Source organism: Phoxinus phoxinus (genome assembly GCF_949152265.1).
Source record: "Phoxinus phoxinus genome assembly, chromosome: 17".
NCBI lineage: Eukaryota > Metazoa > Chordata > Actinopteri > Cypriniformes > Leuciscidae > Phoxinus > Phoxinus phoxinus.
In genome coordinates this window covers 26,471,876-26,495,491 of record NC_136892.1, presented here as the reverse complement: position 1 = coordinate 26,495,491, position 23,616 = coordinate 26,471,876, and the positions used below count along the sequence as shown (strand labels likewise).

Below are 23,616 nucleotides of genomic sequence, written 5' to 3'. Positions count from 1 at the left end.
TTGGATCAGCATGAGAGAGAGCAAATAATAACTTTTATTGTCATTTATGGGTTTCTTTTCTGTAAAACTAACTGCAAGTCGTGCATTTTTGGTTCTGTTGAGCTTCAGAACCAAAAGGCTAGTGCATGTCGTGTTTCTGTTGGGTCTCATCTAGTCCTGTAATGCAAGAAACCGCAAGTTTTGTTTAACTCTCCTTTCCTCAGATTGCCTTGTTGCCAAGCAACACAGAGGTCAATAAGCAGATGACCAATGAAAAGATGATGATGACACACTCGTTTTTACCTGGACCTCCAGGGACACCTGGGCCTTCAGGTGAGCTTTTTTAACTGTCCTTAACTGTAACCGTCCTGCTTGCATTTTTAATCGCCTTTTTTCCTATAACATATTTTAGTAATCATTATAAATTAGGTATTATTCGAAAGCGTATACTCTCAGAATTCATCCTGTGAAACACATTTTTAAATTGGACATTGCGTTAGCATGAAAACGGTATTTTAAACCCTTTTAGCGGGCTCCTCCTTCTAGGCGGTGTTATGTTTCATATTACAACATTTATTTTACCGTAACTATTTTATAATCCACTATTTCTAATCTTGACTAAACACATATCATTGGAAAGGTCTGAGACTAAATGTTCCATATTTGGTGACTGTTTTGTGATAGAAGTGATATTGTGACAGAAATGTATTATTATGTTACAGGAGAAAATATAAAAATTCAATGGCATGTAGGTGTCACCTGGTGGCTAGTTTTGGTATAAACAAAATCTAATTTTTGTGATATCAACTTCAAATTTGGAACACAACTTAGATAGACAAATGGCTTTGATTTTATAGCAATTGAGTAAAACTATTTTGAGTAAAACTTGTTTTGTAACATAAATATTTTGTATAAAATGAAAAATGTTTAATACAGTACATTTGCTTTACAGTACATTTTAACTTCTATAACATTTTTGCTCTTTAATTTTTAATAATCTGCTTGTCTGTCTTTTTTTTTTAAATATACCAACCTCAGGTCTTTATTCCAAAGCATGCACTTATTACAAACATTTAAGTTTAGAAATTGCATTTCTGTGTCTATTCTCAAAAGGTGTGTGACAGTTATTTAATGTTTATTTTCTCCATTCATGTCATCCTTTTTTTTCTTTTTTTTCTTTTTTTTTTTGCATAATGCCTTTCTTCTTTAAACCTGTCACTTCTTATGTTTCTCTCAGGGAGCCCAGGACCCAAAGGTTTCCCTGGCCCCCCAGGACAGATGGGGCCATCAGGTTTGCCTGGTCCCAGAGGAAACATGGGGCCCATTGGGCCCTCGCCGGACCTGTCTCATATTAAACAGGGACGACGTGGCCCAATGGTACGTATCCATCCTCCTAAGTAACCTGGCTATGTTCACACTGCATTTATAAAGTGATGTGCCGCTGAAGAAGGATGAGGAGAAAGAAAGCAAAATTTTGATTGTATAGAGCTGTCACTGTAACATTTAGGAGTATAACAGCTCACTGTCCTTCCACTGACTATACAACCACCGGTATGAAATTCCAATATGACTGTTCAGACTGAGGTCGCACTGCAAAACATTAATAAACACAACTAACAGAATCACATTTGTAATAGGAACGGATACAGGACACACTAGTAAAATGGCATTGTGTAATAGAAGTTTTGTTCAGGACAGAGTGTCTGTTCATGGTGATTGATGCTGGGAGGGATATTGCTTATATTAATGATAAGTAGAACAAAGATACAGATGTTCCATGTGGTTTGTGCTGTTCACAGTGTTATGCAAGCCTACAGTCTGAACGTAGCCCTAGAGAGCTCACAAACCATGTACTATCAGCTATAATCAGTATCCTAAAGTGTCTGATTTGAGGACTAATGTGCAATAGTTCATTTTACTGCATCTATATTAATCATTATAATTAGCCTAGTCTTGCACTGCTCCATTTAATCCTGATGTATGTTAATGCTGTCTGTTTTGCTTCGGACTGTGCCTCATTAAGCTCTATGAAGATAACTCGCTTTGGCTCAGCATCCATTTTGAGACATCCGGGTGGCCTGTGGGTTACATTCTTGAACATAAGTCTAGTTGGGTGTCCACATTTATTATGACTTGCTAAAGGATGTACTTAAGCAGGTTCAAGGTTTTTTAATCAGTGGTGCTCGATCCTTCTCTTGGACATATATTCTCCTAGGTTTATGAGGTTTAGTTCTAGCCCTATATGACATTAAATTTGTTTGTTTTTTTCTAAATTTGTAAAATAATCTACAATATAATAGTAGTAGTAGTGATCATTTATGTGATATATTAATTAATACTATATAGAAATGTAATATAATCAGTGTTATTTTAGATTTATTTGTTACACTTTAGTTTAGGGTCCAATTCTCACTATTAACTAGTGCATGCTAACCTTATTAGCATGCATATTACATGGATATTGGCTATTTATTAGTACTTATAAAGCAGATATTAATGCCTTATTCTGCATGATCATATTCTACATCCCTTAATCCTACCCAATACCTAAACTTAACAACTACCTTGCTAAATATTAATAAGCATTAATTAGGAGATAGGAGCCTTTGGTTAAAAATGGTAAATTAACGAGTATGATATTTCAGAAGGGGATGAAGAAGTTCATAGAGATGCGTTGTTGTGTTTGAAATCATGTGACGCATGTTTTTAGTGCTGGAACTCTGGACTTGGTGCGATCAGGCATTTAAACATGACCTCTGCTGGAAGTTAGGCCTCCAGGAGTAGGATTGAACACCCCCGGTGTAAAGATTATAAACATCACATTACACTTACATTGTTGAGTAACTTAAATGTCAGTTGTACTTGATCTTAAACTCCTAATTTTACACTTTTAGCATTTGCAGATTTATTGAGCTAAGCTTAATTTTAGACACAGCATGATAGTGATATAGCTCGCTGACCTGCGATTGCCATCGACAGTGACACGCTTTACACTTCCTGTTACAGACTGTTAACCCTCATTACTCTTTCACACATTCTTCCCCAGACTGATGGTCTCACTCAGACACACACACACACACACACACACACTTTTTCACACTTAAATTACAAGTGCTGTGAATCACAGCAGACTTTCTAATGTTAACCTTTTCAGCCGAATCATCACTTTGCGGCATGTGTGTATCTAGCCTCTGGAGACAATGTCTTAAGTTCATGACCGCGAATATTTGTGGATCTACTGAGAAATTAGGTATGTTGTTGACATGGAAATATCACTGAATGTTTTCTTTATAGACTTAAGATGCATTTGTAGTTGAAATATTTGTACTCTAAGGTCATGAACGCTGAGTAAATCTGTAATGTCTGGTCTCATTTGGGACATAATCAGTTTTGAGCTCTTGTAGCCATGGAATTCTTTGTTTTTTGGATGCAGTTCCACTTCGTGTTTGCTTTTACGGGAGGCTCTTAATAGTTTCAACAGCCTTGTAAGACTGAAACTGGATCAGCAGGTGCAGGATCTGTTTTGTTTTCACTAAAATCATTTAAAAAGGCTTTGGACTACCAGCGTATGCGGTGTTGGATTTTGGACCAATTAGATTGCAACAGAATATCCTGCTTCTCACTGTTGAACCTGCTTGAGATTAATTTAAATTTACATGGAAGAGATTGTGTGTGATTTTATCACACTATTACACTGCAAGTCCTAATGGCCAGATCCAGTATTTTGACACTTACCCGTTTTTATGTCCTGACTGTTTACATTCACTTAAGGCAAAATCGACTGTGTTTACATTTAATACCGCGCCAAGACATTCTTTTCTTTGACATGAAGTACCACTAAAATATGTTCTTGTTAATCACTGTGCCATATCAAACCTGCCAAAAAAATTATATACACAGTCCCAATTTCAAAACATTGCTTGCAGTAACATCCCATAATTTATACAAAAGTATATTAGTACACATCAACAACATTGTATATTCTTAAAAAAAAATTGATGATTGCTCATGGCATGCATACAGTTGCCACCATGATGCTGTGGTGGTGTGAGTGGTTGCCAGGGTGTTGCTACGCAGATTTTGCGTTGAGCATATTTGATGTTTAATATGCAGTTCGTTTTTGTTTTTCACATGTATGCAACAATATCTGTGCCAGAGAAATCAAAGGGGAAAAAACTGCATTTATTGACAGTATAAAAATGTCTTAAATTATACATTTATTCTTATCTTTTAAATTAGATTTGTATTGATTTATTATTAATAAATATTTTAACATATATAATATATAATAAATATATTTTAATAAATATATAAATATTTCATTTAATTTGTAATTTAACTTCAATAAATTAAAACCACATTCATACTTTTTCAGTGTCGCTTTGACAGTAATGTATAAGATTAATATAATTAAAATGAATATGAAAATAATTGAATACATGCATTTTTATTCAACTAATTAATATTATTTTAATTAATACATTTATATTATATAATATTACTGTTATAAATTATATAAATTAAATATTCATATTTATTTAACATTAATACAAAAATATTATATTTTTAATTTAAATAAAGTAGGGATACAGCTTTACGTTTGCAAATGTCTAGCTCCAATAAAACAACAGATTTTCAGCTCTCCAGATCATGCTATCGACTCATGCCTAGCTGGGTCACCTCCGCCTGGGCTAGCGTTTGAACACGTGTCCCCTAAACCCCCTGACCTTCAGCTGGCTGACCTCTGACTCTCTGAAGGGGGGCGTCTTTGCAGGTGGGGTGGAAACTAGGACGGGTAAAGGGAATCCACTTTCATCCTTTTTTGTTCTTGTCTGTCCTCCTTTTTCATATTTGATCACCCATCCTTTCAACCGATGGTTGATATATTTCTGACCAAAAAAGCTGTAGTGTGCCAAGCCTTTCGTAGTACATTTTTCAATATGCCAAAACACAACATACATCCTACCTCTGGATGTTGACAAATGATAATGGCAATAACAGAGAAAAGGCTGACTGCGTTACTGCACATGGGTTGCTTTCTTTGGCCCATGCGCTTCTCGAGGCCGACTGTTAACCCGTCCGATAGAGTCGACCTTTTGCTTTTAATGCATTGGAACACATCACTAAAGCGCGAGTCGTCAATGAAGAAAAATACTTCTGAAGTTGTGTAATAATTTATGAATCCTGGATGTAGAAACATGAGCCCTTCAATGCTCTGGAGTCGTAGCTCATAATATAAATTTATTTTGAGAGTGTTCAAAGTTTCGTTTTTTTAATTTGATAAATGAGAAGTAATGCCGTTTGGAACAGTGCTTGGAAAAGGCTGTTTAAGGAGCTGCCGCCAGTTGCGTCTGTGGGATCGTGTTGTGTGTTGCATGTGCATAAATACAAGTCCGAGACCCTACGTGTGCAGTCATGAGACTCCCCTGTCTGTCACAAGCGCTCCATCCGTGAACACACGTATTATGTGTCTTTACTAAAGGAGCGTTGACGTTGCCGCTGGCCCAGAACCAGCTCTCTCTAATCACCCGCATTAAAACAGAATTCAATGCTGTATTTTTAGATCAATGAATCATGTTTTCCATTCTGGTACAAATGCGTCTCAGATCTGCCCTAGAGATCTGGACAAGCATGATTTGATGTGTGAGAATATTTAAAAGTTGAATGAACAGGACCATCAAATCTATAATTTGGTGAATCTAAATATGTATTTCTTGGATTGCAGAAAGTCCTTACTTTGGCCTTTAGCTGTCAAATGGGTTTGTTCAGATAAAATGCTATATTAAGCAGTCTGATGAACTTTTAAACATGAACTCTTGATTGTTTGTTTGTTGGTTTTTATTTAAAGGGCAGGTAGTATTTTTCCAGCATGATAAGACATTTTGGCCACGATTTGAGGCAAATTTTGCAAATCCTAAAAGTATCCTCTGATCCTATGCTAAAATCTGAAGTCTTTGACCGTTAGTTTGACGCGTTCACCGACAGCCGATTAATGACCGTTGCGATCAAATTTGACCTCAGACAAAATTCTTCCAGGGTCAGAAGATTTGGCTCACAGTCCTGCAGTGTGACTTCTCCTACAACAACCGTCAAATTGTCATAGTTTTTCAAGACAAGCCATAACCAAAATAAACGTTAGAAATTTCTTTGTAGCCACCATTTCAATAAGCTCACGTCACCAAACATGTCAGATCAATTGATGATGTAAAACTTTCCTTGCGTGCGTCCGTTTTTGACGCGTCTTGACTGACCTTATATTAATTGAGAGACGACAGAATATTTGTCATTGAGTACCTAGTATTGCATCCTTCATATCTCCGAAGAGTCTTTAGTTGTATCAACATTGACAAAAAAAACAGCACAGAATAACTACAAACATCCATATACAAAATAACTGATTTTCTAAAACAAAACGGCTTACCTGTTACAGAATGAGCCGGAGACTCCTGGGCTTGGATTTAAAAAGCGTTGCCGTTATCCTGTGGGCTAATGGACGGGTTCTTTTCTAACACACAACTGCAGCTGCACAAAATGCCTGAAACATCCTGGATAACACAGATGTGAATCAAGCTAATCAAGCATTAAACAAAACATGTATTTGTTTGATTTGAAATGTTATAACAATGTTTGTAATTATATTAAAAACAACGAAACAACAATACTTTAATAATAATTTTTGTACTGTAACTTGGGGGCCTATTCATCATAGTGATGCCCGTCAGGTTCGTCCGTTGGCTACGCCCCTGAGACATACATAAATCCAGTAGCAGATCTAAGCAGGTGGAGCTGGGGGAGGGGGAGGGTTTCAGAGGAACTCTGATAGTGTGCTGCAGTACTACAGTGGAAATGTTGAGCAAGCAATCTCATTGGCTGCAGGATCAGCAGAGACCAATCAGCTTGTGCCATGCAGAAAAGGTGTGATTGTTTGCAGATTCCATGTAAAGGACCAATCAGCCTGCGCCCTCTAGAGTTTCAGGACTGAACTAGATATTTTAATCATGACAATTCTCTGAATAGTTGTAGCGTGTTATTGTATGTTAATGTATTTGGTCTTGGCAGACTTGATCTGCTATGCCCTTATACATTTACTGAAAAAAAATTAAACTACATGCTATTTATGAAAAACATTTTTATAGATATGTGTGGCTTTGTGTTTAATCAAAATGTGTTGTGTGTGTGTGTGTGTGTGTGTAGGGTCCTCCCGGGGCTCCAGGAAGAGATGGCATGAAGGTACGGTATGTTTTCTATCTATCTTTATCTTTATCCACCAATTTTCAGAGCCATGGCCAAGGGCTATTTTCCATGTGCAGAATGCAAATATTTGGAAAAACAGGATAAAGATGTTTAAGATCAATGGTGACCAATCACTAATGAAATAAACTCTTGGGTCGATGACCAAAGGCCAAAATGTTCAAATATGACATCATCGATGGCGTGACGAATTACAGATATTTCAGAATGTCAAAACACGATTATTACGGTCTTGAAATGGCAAATATGATTAGTCAAAATATTGAGGTTTTTATTGAGTAATTACACTGAGGGATTTCACAATACAGATAATCATGGTATATAAAAGATTTGATATCATATTCATATTATCTAATTTTTCATGTTGTATGCTATTATATAACTGTCAAAGTTTGTGAACTACAGATATATTAAAGGTCTATGTCAGCACATGTAAATCAAGCACAGCACAATACTGCCGTTTACTCTCAAGTCTAACCGTTACATGTGATCTGCTAGCTCATAGTCTACAAACGATATTAAAAACAAGCACAATGGTAAACATTGACTGTTTTGCCAACTATTATATCAAATTATGGAACTAAATTACAAGGTTGTTCATGTTACCGTATAATTGAGGTAAGTCACTTAAAGCCATCAATACTAGGCTTGGAGACTGGTTCACAGACATTAAAATCTACTAAAAAATAACTCGGAAATTAAATCAGAAATGGTTTAATTATCTACAGGCAAACAAATACATGAGCAAATGCTTGTTCAAAACATTGCAAGACTGGTGGTAAAAGGTGGCCTTCAAATTCTGTGCCATTAAATAGCCGGATGCTATTATTCAGGTAACTAGCCATAAATATGTCGTCAGTATAAGTAACTTTAACCAGATTGATTGTCCCACCGTGACTGTAATTGATCTAAAAGAGAAAACTGATTTCAGAAGTAAACACTTCACTGTTGCTGTGTGGGGGGAGGGGGGGTATGTTTTTTTTTAAAGAAGATTATTTAAGGCTGCATTTATCTAAAAAAATCTAGTAGTATTGTTTAATATTATTACAATTCAAATGTTTAAATGAACTGTAATACACCATCATTCAAAAGTTTGGGGAAAGTAATATAAAAAATTAAAGAAATTAATACTTTTATTCAGCAAGGATGCATTAAGTTGATCAAAAGCGGCAGTAAAGACATTTATAATGTTACAAAAGATTTCTATTATTTTAAATAAATGTTCACCTAAATCAATTTATCAAAGCATACTAAAATATTTATCAAGGTTTCCACAAAATATTAAGCAGCTGTTCCAACATTGATCATAATACAAATGTTTATTGAGCAGCAAATTAGCATATAATATATAATAATAATATTTCACCATATTACAGTTTCACTCTGTTTTGCCTTAATTGGAGAGCATAAGGGACTTCTTTCAAAAATATTTGTAAAAAATTATAATTATTCCAAACTTTTGACCGCTAGTGTGTCAAGTATGTCTCAGGCCTTAGGTGAACTGCTATATAAGCATGCTTTCCCATTTTGTTTGTTTTCCAACATGCATGTGCACGGAGAGGTTCAAGGTTGATCCGCTTATAGTATGTGTGTATAGTGTGTTTTTCTGGTTTTATATCCACAAATTAAAAACATCTGGGCCGCTTACTACCTCTACGTGAACCCTGACCCTACATAATCCCCACAGAGGGGTCAAAATCTCACAACGTCTGTCTGTGTGGTACCTACTGCCATACCTCACCCCAAATGAGCTATAGACCAGCTTCACGGTGTGCAGAAACAGTGCTCGGATAGCATTCGTGGTGTTGAATAAACCCATCGCTGTCTTTTGCTTTTATGTACCGGTTAAATGGCATTGTGTAGTGATTCATTTGCTGGCGTTTGAGATGCTGGACGATGGAGTAGAGACGTTTGATTTTGACTAGCGATGGCTTGTTTTCTCACGTGTGATCATGTTACTGAGAGATAGCGGGCAATAACTGTCCTGTTGGACTTCTCATGGCTTCTTTACTGTAATCCTGCTAACCCAAATATTTGTTTGGTTTCTCCAGGGAGAGAAAGGGGTTCCCGGCCCTTCCGGACCTCCAGTAAGAACTTCTTATCATGGCACTTTCTCTCATGGTTCTTGTGTCTGAAATATATTTGTCTGTGTTAGCCTCTCTCACTCTCACCTTTGATCAGTTTTCATCTGTCTGTCTCTCTCTCTCTCTCTCTCTCTCTCTCTCTCTCTCTCTCTCTCTCTCTCTCTCTCTCTCTCTCTCTCTCTCTCTCTCTCTCTCTCTCTCTCTCTCTCTCTCTCTCTCTCTCTCTCTCTCAAAGTACTAAAGCAGACATCCTAGTGTGATTATTCACTAAATCAAGTCTAGAAGATTTGTTTTTCTTGAAAAAGACCCAAAATCTGTAACCCTTGCAATTTGTGCCATGCAGCTTAGCATCAGTAATAGCAACTCATAGTAATAGTAAAACCAATTATTATAAATTTATTAAAGTATTATACATTTTATCATATATTTAAATTGTCTGTGGCATTTATATCAAAGCCATCTATTGTTTATGTTGCTGTTCTATTTATCTTTCGTTTGTAGTTCTATCATTTGTCGTTCTATCTGTCGTTTGTTCCGTCGTTCTATCTATCATTTGTTCCGTCGTTCTATCTATCTATCAATCGTTTGTTCTGTCATTCTACCTATCGTTTGTTTTGTATTTCTATCGTTTGTTCTGTATTTCTATCTATCAGTCGTTTGTTCTGTCATTCTAACTAACGTTTGTTCTGTATTTCTATCTATTGTTTGTTCTCCCAATTTATCTATCAATTTTTAGTTTAGACATACAGAAAGAGAGCCAGTGTGTGTTGAGAATGTGACTTATCTGTGTTTTACGGGCCTTTTAATGGGCCTTATGCCCATTTTATCCTGAGGATTTGGGACAATTCTTACTCCAGTGACGTGGAATTTCATGTGATGATGATGATAATGTGTTTGCGTTTTCAGGGCCCGCCAGGATCCTTCGACTTCCTGTTACTCATGATGGCTGACATTCGTAACTCCATCGCAGAGTTGCAGAGCAAAGTGTTCAGCAGACCGTTGCACTCCTCAGGAGAGGACTTCCCGTCTGCCCCAGACAATTGGAGGGATACCCAGGAAAGTCTGGACTTCGGCTCCGGAGAAGACTACAAACCCCAGAGCCCCCCGAAGAGCACCAGAAAGAGGAAACTGCCCCGGACCTTAAACAATCCTGATTGGCCAATTTGAGACTGTCCTCGAAAAGAGTCAGAACTGAAAGAAAGAACTGATTAAAGAGAGAATGAGTAGTGTACATATCACAGAATGACTGCTATTTAACTGTATACTCGCTGAAAAAAGGCTGAATGTATTTCTTTGTATGAAATCTCTATTTTTATAACATAAAGGATGTACATTTTTGTAATTTGGGCATTTTGAATGTGTCATTTGTCTACCAAAATAACTAATAGGTGACACATACAGTACCATGGTTCTCTTTTATTCTTTTTAACCTCTAATTTTTTTGTAGGTCCAAAAATAGGGCTCTAAAAAATTCCTATAGTTTTTATGGAGATATATTTATACAATCATTGTAAGTTGAAGTCAGGATCATTTCCAACTTAAATCCCAAAAAGTATAAAGTTATAATATATAAGAATTAAGCATTTCAAAACTATAAAAGATGCAGCGCACAACTGTTCAAAAGTTTGGGTCAAGTATGTTTTGAGCCAGTATTGTTTGAAAAGAAAAAAAAAAAGCTTTAATTCAGCAAGAACACATTCAATTAGTCAAAAGTGACAGTGAATAAATAAATGCTCTTGTTCTATTCATTAAAGAATCGTGGAAAAAAAATATCACAGTTTTAACAAAAATATTAAACAGAACATCTGATGATAATCATAATAATCAACCTATTAGAATAATTTATGAAGGATTATGTGACACTGAAGACTGGAGTAATGATGCTGAAAATTCAGCTTTGCCATCATCTGTTTTTCTCTGTCATCCTCACATATGAAACACTTTGACGTCTTTGAACTCTCTCTTTGTATTTCCCCTCACAGTTCATGAAGCGGATCACAGCTATGGAACGCCGTTGCCGTTTGACCTTCCTGTACACTCGTTTATCTCTGAGGAAAACAAGATCATGCATAACTGCTTCTGCATCTTCTGTAGGTTCTATTTTCCATAGGTGTCGACATGACTGAGGCACTCTGGGACAGGCGGTCTGTAAACACTCTGAGGGCCTTGTAAAACTGGAACACGAGGTAAAATAAAAGTGGTCCGAATACCGATCCCTGTGGAATACCAGTGAGTAGTTGGAGTAGCTGTTACCTTGACCTTCCGTTTCCAGTGTGACGAATTAATCGGAGGTAATATCTGCCACTTCTAAGACATTTTTATACAAGATTAAATGATATTATAATTAATTACACATTATAATGAATTAAATATAACAATATACATTACCACTCAAACGTTTGGGTCACATAAAAAGTATCTTATGCTCACCAATGTTACATTTATTTGATCAAAAATAATGTAAAAATTGTATTGTTAAATATTACAATATTAAACAACTTTTCTGTTTAATTGTTTTAAAATGCTATTTATTCCTGTAATGGCAAATCTGAAATTGCAGTCAAACAGGCTTGACTGACCTCTTACCTACATTCCCACAGTCGGGCACCCGTCTGATTCTAACACTTTCTTTCCTCTCCACATTTCATGGTTAAATTGTACTGATCCCTGTGAGAGCTGCTCAGTAATGGCCCGTGAAGGGAAGCTGTCTGAAGGAACCAGCCAACAACTGCGGCCAGTTCACCCTGTAGGCCAGTTATACAAACTTCATCAACACATCGTTTCCAATGAGAAAAGAACAACTTCGGCTGTGAGTACTATGTGAAGGACTAAGACAATATTTTGATTTGACCAAGTTAAAAGGTTAATATGAAAGTTTGGAGATGGCCAGTTTAAGTTTCCATTATTAAAGAATGACGTATCACAAGAATTAGATGTGTGTTTTTATGGTACTTGATCTCTTTTGCAAATTGTGAATGAAAAATAGATCCACATTACACAGTTTAATTGCAAAACCCCCAAGTGTTAAATGAACACTGCCAGTGTTTATATAATCCACACCAGATTATATACACTCTGGCAAACACTGTAGTGTAAATTTAACACTGAGAGTTGTATGCCATTTTATCATATCTAAAGTTTTCATAATTTATGATGGATGTAACAAGGGGCATTTATTTCCTTTGAGACATTTTACACACATTTATTTGGAAATGTTTCTATATATATATATATATATATATATATATATATATATATATAACATTTTTATAATAATAAATTATACATTATATGAGGAATAATGATAATATAATACAAAAGGTTCAAAGAGAAATTATATATCATATAATCATCAACGTATATATTCTCAGCCTGGGAGTATTTTATTTTATTTTTTATTTTATTTTTTTATTTCCACTAGATGGTAGCAGCGGTGTATTTCAATGCTCTATCGCTGAATGCTGTGAGGTGGCTTGTTCTCCACAAGATGGCAGCAACAACACACAATCTCCCAGAATTTGTCCCGTCGTGTTAAGGTTCAGCAAATTATTTTTTTATGACAATCCTTAAAATGAAAATTGGTAAAAAGTTATCATTCTAATTTGCTGTGACACTGAGTAAAATAATCACTTCATTGTAAGACTGAACAGGTCACTGAGTGAATACCATTATTCTTTGTGTCTATTTCCCGCGTCCTAAATGAGATAATCAGGTGCAGCGCGTGGTTAATCACGAAATATCTCGCCAGCACTTCACTCAAGCAATTAAATCTAATAATAAATGTCCTGAAATGTATGTATTGTAAATAGACAATAGCTTAAATTAGTATTTATTGCCTTTCATGCCACTTTTCCAAACACATTCAGTCAGGCTGAACTGTTTGTTTTCCTTAATTTGCTTTATGGCTTAAGGTCTAAAAAATAAGCCACAGACAAGAAGCAATTGCTTAAGAACTATTTATTTATTTATTTTTAACTGCTCTTATTTCGATATTTTATAGCTGGTGGTTAGGCTACTTTGGATGAAGATAGGCTATAGCTGACGTTAACTCCCACTTTCCATCTCAACCTGTTCGCGATTGTTATTGGCACAACGAAGCTCATTCAGGACTGCGTTGGCTTGTATTCCGGGAGGCACAATCTCCAAAATATCAATCCATGTTCATATCTGGTCCCTATTATCTCCTCTCAAAAGCCTAACACCCCTTCCATGTTTCTCTTTTGGGGATCACGATTTCCACAAAAATGTTAAGCAGCACAACTGTTTTCAACATCAAGGATAATATGAAGAAATGTTTCTTGAACAGCAAATCAGAATATCACAATGATTTATGAAGAATGTGACCATGAAGACTGGAGTAATGATGCTGCAAATTCAGCTTTGACATCATAAATTACATTTTAAAATATTTTTTTCTCAATATTACCATTTTTACTGTAATCTTTATCAAATAAATGCAGCCCTATATGAACATAAGATACTTCTTTCAGAAACATAAAACTTAAACATTTGACCCTAAACTTTTGAACCTTTGTGACAACTTCCTGTGTGACAACTAACCCCGGTCTCCCCTTATATTACAATACCATTTTGTTAATAATATCATTGAAACATGTCAATGGATCTTTTTCCATTTTAAACTACAACTCCCAATTTAAAGGGATAGTTCACCCAAGAATTAACCTTTAATTACCCACGTGTTGATGAATTTCATAATACACACACACACACACACACACACAGACGGACACAAAAACAAGTTGTTTTTATTTATTATTATTCTACAGAAGAAAGTAAGTCATACATGCGGTTGAGAAAATGATTACCGAAATATAATTTTTGGTTGGACTGTCCCTTTAAGAATCAGAAATGTTGTTAAAAAAGTTATTAATGAAATTTTTCCTCTTGCCCAAAAAGTTAATTTTGGGCCAGTCACATTTAACACACCAGCATTGAATAACCAAAAAAAAAAAAAAAGAAAGCTGCGTGTAACAAAAAATGCCTTAAAATTATAGAAAGAGTGGGTGGGCATGGAGGAGGTGAACAGGACATTATTCTGCCAGAAATATTCCCCGAAATCCCATCTGGAAGTAATTAATGGACAGTGTACAAGAGCCAGTCTTAAAAGATTTCAAATATTTGCTGAAGTGCCCCCTTGTTCCTAATTATATCTCACTGGCTGCCTTCCTCATTATTTAGAACTGCCCACTATGAAGGAAGAAACACAAGTGAAAGTGAATGCGGCCCCTCCCCGGGGCCCCCAGCCCGGGCCCGTTCAAACAGCATCAAGCTAATGCTTAATGGCAGATCCTGAATGAGTCACTGTGCTAGAATAAAAGTCATTAATGAGGTAATTTTATTAACGGCGCTTGCTTGCCTGGCCTCGGTTGGGAAAACTTGCAGGCGAACAGCGCCGGCGACGGAGGAAATTAGGGTTTCACTCCGCGCTAATTAATGCCTTTAAGAGATTAAACGCGAGCACCAAATTAACTGCCCCAAAAAACCTTCATTGAGGGGAAGAAATACATTGTTGCCCTCCCATGTAATTACAGGACAGTGCAAATTCAATTTTAATGAGGCGAAAGCCACTCCTTCAGCTCATTTTTTTCTCTGTTCCCCCCCTCTCTCTTCACTCCACGGAAAAGAAAGAGAGTGCTAGTGAAAGCTTGCTCTTGTTGAGGCCTAAGTTAAAGGAAGCACCGGGAGGACAAAGGCCGATTGTGTGCAGGCCGAACGCTTTAGAAGCCGTAAACAGGTATAGGGTCTGAATAGCCCTCCTTCTGAGACTCCTGGGAGGCCTGGCTTCCCATCTCGACAACACTGGGCCCTTACAGAGGGAGAGGAGGGTACACTGGGTAAGGGAAGCTCGGCGTCGGGCCGCTCTCGTTGAGTTATCTTTACACAGGTTTTGTCTCTTCTAATTGGAGCTGATGGGTGACTAATTGGTAGCTTTTTTTTTTTTTTTTGCAAAGCGCACTACTTAAACCACAGCAGGCCGAGGGAGACAGCATGAGCGGAGTTAATGAGAGGTTTTACACAAATAAAGGTCTTAAACTAGGCCCTCCATCTCTGCGAGGGGGCCGCTGAGGAAAGTTGAGGATATCCTTTTGTCGTGAATTTCTCTTCTTATTCTTCTTTTTTTTCTTCTTCTTCTTCCGTGCAGGTATCTGAAAAGGGGGGACATTCAAAGGTGGAGGAGATGGCGAGCACTTGTGAGGATAAAGGAATCCTTTCCATATTGTTTGGAACCTTTCGTTTTTCGTGTGTCGGTAAATAAGAGCAGGGCACGGCCTCTCCGGTGAATGCTCTTTAGTTTGGACAGATAATGAGAGAGCACTCCACACACATACACACACACACACACGCACGCACACACACACACACACACACACACACACACAGGACCATGTTGAGCCACTTTAAGGTAATGTTTGAGTGCTCAAAACACCACACACAAAGGGCACTATTGCTTTATGTAGACACACACTCTCAAACACACTCGCGCATAAAATAGGTGCCATAAGACATCGAAGAAGTATGTACTAACACTTCATTTAATTGACACATATTTTGAAATACTTTAAAAAAATGTATATATTTTATGTTCATTTTTTATATACATATATATTTTTAACTGTGTGTGTGTGTGTTAAATGTAATATTTATATTTAATATTTAATATAAAGTATAAATATACTATAATAAGATTATATTATACATGAAATATAATATTAGTGTTATAATATTATATATATATTTATATATATACTTTATATATACTTTATATGTTCATTCATTCAATTGCCACTTATTTAAAAATTATTTTGTTGTTATTTTTATTTTATATCTGATTATTTATACATATACATTCAATATAAATTATATTATCCCATAAAATATACTTATTTCTTGTCATATATATATATATATATATATATATATATATATATGACAATTGTTATATAAGTATTATATAAAAACTATACTGTTTATTCAACAGGTTAACACACTCAAATAAGTCACTGGCAAACATTATCAATGTATTCATTACTTGATCTCCACCATAAGCTTGTCGTCCAGAAGAGGTCAAATCTTAATGTCGGGTCTATGACGTAATGAATAGGCCATCTCGGGCTGAAGTGCTCACCATAGTGATGTAAACTCCCTGCAGGTGAAAGATAATAACATGCTACATGCTGCTTTTCTTCCATGCCGCTGTTATTTACTTAGGGTTTTGTTGTGGAAATACGTGTTGTTTTTTGTGTGTTTGCATTCGTTCGTGAATTCAATGCGGGGAAAACACACTGAATACAGAAAAGGGAACCCAGCTGAGAGGTGAGAAGCCATGCTCAGCTGCTCTGTGTCCCTTATGACCTGAAAAGACCTTTCTATACTGCACAAAGAACACACACAATGAGCCCTGTTAGGAGACACTCTCTGCCATAATTCACTTTTTCTTCTTTATCAGCCGGTCATGTGACCCTTCTTGCCATGGGCGCCTTGTTCGACATGTTAAAACCGCGGCCTATCCAAAAATAACTATTCTGCGGCTGCATAATTAGCTGGCCAAATATTTGCGCTGACTAATTTGTAGAGGTATTCTCCTGATGCGTAATCCATTAGCTCCCATCAGGCTTCTTTGTCTCCAATCCAAATGAACCATTTGCATTTCTTTTGTTATTCAAATCGTGCATTTCCTCCAAACTGTGAGAATTAACTTCCTAATGAACTTCACACAAAAGAGAAGGGACCTCAATTACAAGCTCTCTCCTCGGGCTAAACTAATGATGCGAACAAGAGAGACACTTGTCATGATTAGGGGAGTATCGTGAGCCGGAGAATAGGCCACAGGAAGAGATCGGCCCGAGTGATGCTGATGGACGGGTTCCAACTGCCTTCGCAGGAACAAGGCATGACATTTAGGGACGTCTAAGGATAGTTTCGGGAAATGCAACATGACGTGGGGTTTTCAGGCAGGAGATGAGTCAAAAAACAGGGTTTTGACATCAGAAACTAAATGTTTACCTAAGTTGACAGCATGATCTCTTTTTTTTCAACATTAATTTGATTAGAATCATATTTATAGGTTAAAATTATATCTATGTAAGAGGAAATGCATATTGTTAGATTCTATTCTTAAATATTTTACCCTATTTTTAATCACCTATCAGCCTGTAAAGTTCACATTTATTTGAATATAAAGGAGAATGCATATTGTTTGATGCTGTTTAGCATTGATATTATTAATAATACAAATGTTTTACGCAATTTTTAATCGCCTATTAGCTAAATTTATAAGGGAAAATGTATATTATTACACTCTAAAAAATGCTGGGTTGTTTTAACCCAATTTTGGGTCAAATATGGACAAACCCAGCCATTGGGTTAAATTTTTAAATTGCATTTTTGATCCAACGTTTGGGTTTGTCCATATTTGACCCAAGATTGGGTTAAAACAACCCAGCATTTTTGCCGTTATTATTCCTAAATATGTTGGTGTACATTTAATAGCAAAGTGCATTTAAGGTTCAAATTTATGTGAATATATAGGGATGTGCATATTGTTAGAATCAGCATGGATATTATTGACAATAATACTAACATTTTACTCTTTTTTTTTTTTAAATCACTTATTAGCCAAATGTACATGGTTAGATAATATTTACCAATATTTTACCCTTTAATCACCTATCAGCTTTTTTGATGTTCATTTAATAGTCCTGCAAAGTGCCTTTAAAGATTAACATCTCTATGAATATATAAGGGCGATGTATGTTGTTGTTGTTATTATTATAATCTTTTTTGAAGTTCATTTATTAGTCCTGCAATGTGTACAATGGAATTTATTCCATTCAAATATTATATGTCTCTTAATAACCTATATTGTGAGGTTATTAAAACTGCATTTATAATAATAAATATGCAATAAATAATAAAGATTTTGAGGTGTTGTGATGCTTGGGAGTTGCTGTGCGGTTGCTAAGGTGCTCTGATATCAAGGTTCTATATTTTGTCACATGCATATTACATAGCCAATTATGTGATATGAAATATGTTTTCCTTAGTTAATTTTCCCACAGTGCAACAACAAACAGAGCCAGCAAGGAATTAAGGACATTCACACATAATAATACAAATAAATATAATAACCTATCAAGAAATATGATGTGAATAAAACAGAAAAGTAACATTAGAGAGAAAAGAATATATACAGAATCTGTACACTGCAATTTATTTAGCATGTTGACATGAGGTTGCTTACTATATTCTCATCCATGGTGATTCTGTCATCTCCCTCTTTCAATGTAAGGAGTTTATCTTATTTTGAATTGTCTGCCTGTTAATATTGTACATCAGATATCATATAAAATCAATAACCCAAAGTGATTTGAGGAACTCCATCATTCACATTTGTAGCACAAATATTGCAGGACAAGTTTCATACAGAAGTTAAACACATGGTTTGGGATTTATTCTAATGTCTAATCCTTAAGTATGCACAATAATGAACAAAAGTAAAACAAATTATAAAAAATGCAGTTTAAAATAAGTTTAGCATATCATATGTTCATTGCGTGACATTATTTCAAATAATTATCCACTTTTGATCACCATAAAAATTATTGTTGTACTCGCTTATAACAAATCACAAATGTCTGCATGTCCTCCACTGCAGACCCCTCCGTTTCTTTTAGCTGTGTCAGGGTCAGCTGATGTTAACCTTATAGTGAGGTCATCCATCCCATCATTAGCCCTGAGCTATTAGAAAGTGAATGGCGGGGGATTATAACAGGCCATCCCCTGCTGAGGGAATGGGACTCCCCCATGAAAAAGACACCTCAGGAGCCCCTGCTCTCCATTGGGCGCTGATCCCTTCCACGCGGGGCTAGTGCTGTATTAGCACTGACCTGAGAGCAGGGGGTTGATCATTGGTCAGAATGACCATCTACCTGCTGCCGCCCACTGGGAAAGGTCATGCCAACCTCACAATCTCATACAGATAGCACTCATTAAGACCCTAATTACAGGTTCACTATAGCAGGATAAGAGGTTGTGCTGAGACACTTTTGCTCTGTCGGTCAAGGTGTGTGTGTGTGTGTGTGTGTGTGCGTTGGTGCGACCGGATTACGAGGACAAAAACCATGGATACATACCGACTCTATGAGGACATACCGTAACTACGAGGACAGCACTAATGTCCTCATAAGTCGAGCAGTGTAGAAAGGCTTATCAAGCTGCGCCTAACCACCTCCCGCTTTTTCTGAAAATGTCCTTATAAATCCGTTGTACCCGTTTTTCAGTGTGTGCCAGTGTATGCTCAGAGTGTATAATCTCCCTCTATGTGAAAGTCGACGCTACTGCAGTATCATACACATTTCACACACCCAGACCACGCCCAAGCGCGATTCATTGGTGGAACGCTGGAATCCTCGTCAGTGATTGTCTATGTGAAATTCGACGCTAATACACCCAGACCACGCTCAAGCGCGATTCATTGGTGGAACGCTGGAATCCTCGTCAGTGATTGGCTGCTGGAATCCTCGTCAGTGATTGGCTGCATTTCACATCCGTCAAAGTCAGCGCGCCTGCGCCTCTGATCTTCTATCGCAGACGTGTGGTGTGACGGTGTGATTAATCCACTGTCTATGGATTAATCTGAAGGTTAATCATCATCATGAAAGATTAATTAGCAGAATTCGAGCGAAGTTGACGAGCTATAGTGGGAGATTTTCACTTTAAATCACGAGGAAGGTAAGTGCGTTTATTTATATATTCTACCTTTGTGGAGTTAAGTGTCATGAGTCAGACAGTTTTGAATAACGTTAGTTACATTACTTTAAACGTGGCCATTAATCGGGCTAATATAAGTCCATAAGCAGTTAAAATGGCGTCTCCAAACAACTTGCACATGCTATTCACGTTTTTTGTTTTGTTTGGTATTTAAACGAAATTCTCTTGTTGTTCATAGACACATACAAGTATTAGTATTAGTTGATGAAAGATACATCTCCATGGATGCTATGAGAGAATTAATTTACATTTTGAAATAAATCAAATCTATGTTGTCATGTCATCATGATAACTGGTAAAGTTGAGTGGATGAATTTACAGTTTAATACAATACAGAAATCTATTAAATAAACAGAAACGAAACTAATGTAAAAGTATACTTTCATTAATGTAAAAGTATACTTTCATTAATGTAATGTTACTGTCATTAGAATGACTTGAAAAAATATTTAGTTTATTCATTTTAGGGCTGGATATTAGCAGACATTTTATGATTCAATTTTAATTCACATTCTTTCGATTCTATTTCCAATTTGATTTTACATGTATTATTTTAATGTAAATCAGGTGTAATACATGTAACATTTTCTAAAACTTTCTCTCTATAGTTAATTTTTCTAAGTAACGAGTTTAGCTTCGTTTGATCTGAGGCGCCACATTAAAGAGTGATAAAATGGTATTAAAGGGCACCTATTATGGAATTTTGAAATTTACCTTTCATGTAGTGTGTAACATAGATCTAAGTGAACAAAAACATCCTGCAACGTTTGAAATATGAAAGTGCACCGTATATAAAGTTATTGTCTTTCAAAAGTGAGAGTCGACTCTGAGTCATTTTTATGAATCGTTAGAAGACCGAAGCTTTTTCTCTGACTAGATGACGTCAACTTGTCGTTATTTGAATACGATACGCCCACTTATTGCGCTCCAAGGCCAGCAGGGAAAATATCATGGCGACGAGACGCTGTGTTCTGAAGTGCAGCTCAAAAGCAAACTTTTTTCATCTGCCCAAGGAGGAGCATTTGAAGACTAAGTGGCTACAATTCACTATACCACAGAAATATAGTCCGAGCCTTGTGCTTTGTTCGCGTCATTTTGAAGAGATTGCTTTTTAAATATGCAATCAAACTTGGATTCGCGAGCCGGCTGATATTGAAGGAAGGTTCAGTTCCATGGCCGCGGGAAGTAGGGGTGCTGAGGGTGCTGCAGCACCCCCTGACGACAGCTGTTTCACTACATTGGCATTTAAGATGACATTACTTTAAATAACTTTCAACATGTTTTTTAAAACACCTTCTACCTTTATAAAATTACTCTAAAGATTATTTCGTTTTGATATGTTGTCGAATATGGTTTTATAACTAAAATAAATGTATATAGCCTACCAAAAGGCAAAAGCCGATCCCGCATGGAGTAACACTGCTGAGGACCAGCATCTCAGAACTCATTTGACACTCATTTAATGCATGATCTTGTTCACTCAGACGTCGGTGAAAAAATTTAATAGCATTCTTTGGCTTTAGGAGAACGTGTTTTTCCATCCCACTCTTTTCCATTGTTTTTCAGTGTGAACGCACTCGTGTTTAACTGTTGCGCTACATATTTAGAAGACGCTTTTATCCAAAAAAGGAACAAAGCAATTCGTCAAATGTCATTCATAATACGGATTAGACAATAGTAATACAGGGCTAAGATTATCACAAATAAACACAAGATTTTGACGCATATCCAAGGGTTTGTGGCGGGGAGTGTTAAGCGCGCACTGCATGGCACGGAGGCGCGGGCGCGAACTCCTATCAACAGTGAAACAACTTCTATAGTTGTTTTTAACCGTGAAAATACTCTATAATTTCTGGTCATACAGAAAATAATAATACATTATTCGTAACTACTTTTATTTGTGTAAACTCACAATAACAAGAAAACGTTGTGCGTTTGTAAAATAAAATAAAACAATCATGCCGCACTTTCATGATCTCCGTGAACTGGAGCGCGAGAACTGAAATAAAATATAGCCTATGCCTATGTAGCTCAAGCTTGAAATGTCCACTTTAAAACGAACAAATTCGAATCGAAAGCTAATACATTTTGTTCTGATTATGTAATCCGTATGAAAGGTGCATTTCTCTTAAGGCGCATCCACTTAACAGCGGAGATGGAGATGTGTTTTTAGCCGACACTGATTTAGAAAACAATAGTTTATTAATAAACAATTCAAATGCCTCGTTATTTTTTCAGACACAGTTATTATCATTAGCCTATAAATCGCCTTTCTGTGGTTACAGAGACATAGGCCCCCTCTTCTCATTCAGCACTGCGGGAAAAATATAATTTCCAGGTTCTAATTTTGTCTTAGAAAAATAGTAAAATAAAAAAAATAAAAAATCTATATTAATTTGTGAATATTTTAAATGTTTAATAAAGGGACAATAAGTCATAAACAAAAATTCGTCTAAATTTATTTTTTTTGCGCAGCATTCGGTCTAGCCTACAGTTCAAATTAAAATTGTGTTGGTCAACTTAGCGTTTTAAAAATACAACAACCGTTTTCGTTTTGGATAAGTGCCCTGGATATAAGCCTAACTCTCTATCTCTCTTAAATATTTTTGTTCTCTCTGTTTTGTCATTTAGTAAACTTTATAGATTTCAACCATATTATTCCTTCTTGAGTCTCTTTAACAAGAACTTAGATTAATGTATGAATTGAATAGTGATTTTGTGACCTATGATGAGGGAAGAATCATGATACCCTTGGTAGTATCAAATGATAGCCTATAGCGATGTCATCAGGATACACACACCGGTAGGCAGTGGCCATCCTTACCTGGTGACCACCACCATAATTTATAGTTTACCCACCTCTTTTTTTGGTTGCGCTCGCGTCTCGCGCATGACACAGCGTTCTCAAAACGCAGCACTCTAGTTAAAATAAGTTAAACTAAAACGCGCCTCGAGACCTTGCGTTTTTCCCTCTTCCACTGCCCGCGTGTGGCATCTTGCATTTTCGCTTTGAAAGATAATGCATTCTGTGTGAACCGGCACATAACTCAACTGAGCATGTATCATAATGTAAGATGCAGCTTTTTGTGCTGTGTTTTTAAAATGTATCATGAGTTCTGAGCGTTCTCACATAACTCTGTCCTCATTCCTTTGTATGGTCATCTTTTTGTTTGGGCTTTTTAATATTATGATTTTGTTAAAAAAATTCTCTACCGTCACCACCCCGCAATATCAAGCCCCGCCCCATTAAGCCCCGCCCCCAGCACCCCCTAGATAAAATATGTTCCCGCGCCTCTGTTCAGTTCCAAGTGTATTTGCATCAGCTTCCTCCTCCGTATCACAACCCAGATAGCAGACCGATGTCGATTCAACGTTGATTTTTAGTTGTAAAGGTTAGTATCAATCATCAATCAAATTTCAACGTTGAATCAACTTCAGAACGTTATTACACCGAAAATAAAACATTGATTCAACATTGAAATGCGGTTGAATGGCGTGTCTGACGTTGATT

At 36.5% G+C, this 23,616-nt stretch overlaps 1 protein-coding gene across 5 annotated transcripts in view; it reads left to right on the top strand.

The window, feature by feature from the left end:
* Nucleotides 1–15,945, top strand: part of ccbe1 (collagen and calcium binding EGF domains 1) — a 60,022-nt gene extending 44,077 nt beyond the window's left edge. For 3 of the 5 annotated variants that reach the window (XM_079585219.1, XM_079585218.1, XM_079585220.1), the window contains 7 exons: nucleotides 204–312; nucleotides 1,217–1,356; nucleotides 7,174–7,209; nucleotides 9,282–9,317; nucleotides 10,221–12,123; nucleotides 12,736–12,834; nucleotides 15,478–15,945. In XM_079585219.1, coding sequence (XP_079441345.1) covers nucleotides 204–312; nucleotides 1,217–1,356; nucleotides 7,174–7,209; nucleotides 9,282–9,317; nucleotides 10,221–10,481 — 582 coding nt within the window. In that variant the 3' untranslated portion in view covers nucleotides 10,482–12,123; nucleotides 12,736–12,834; nucleotides 15,478–15,945. Of the gene's footprint in view, nucleotides 1–203; nucleotides 313–1,216; nucleotides 1,357–7,173; nucleotides 7,215–9,281; nucleotides 9,318–10,220; nucleotides 12,124–12,735; nucleotides 12,835–15,477 lie in introns of those variants that run through there. The other 2 variants (XM_079585217.1, XM_079585221.1) reach the window with 2 other exon arrangements.
* Nucleotides 15,946–23,616: the final 7,671 nt, after the last annotated feature.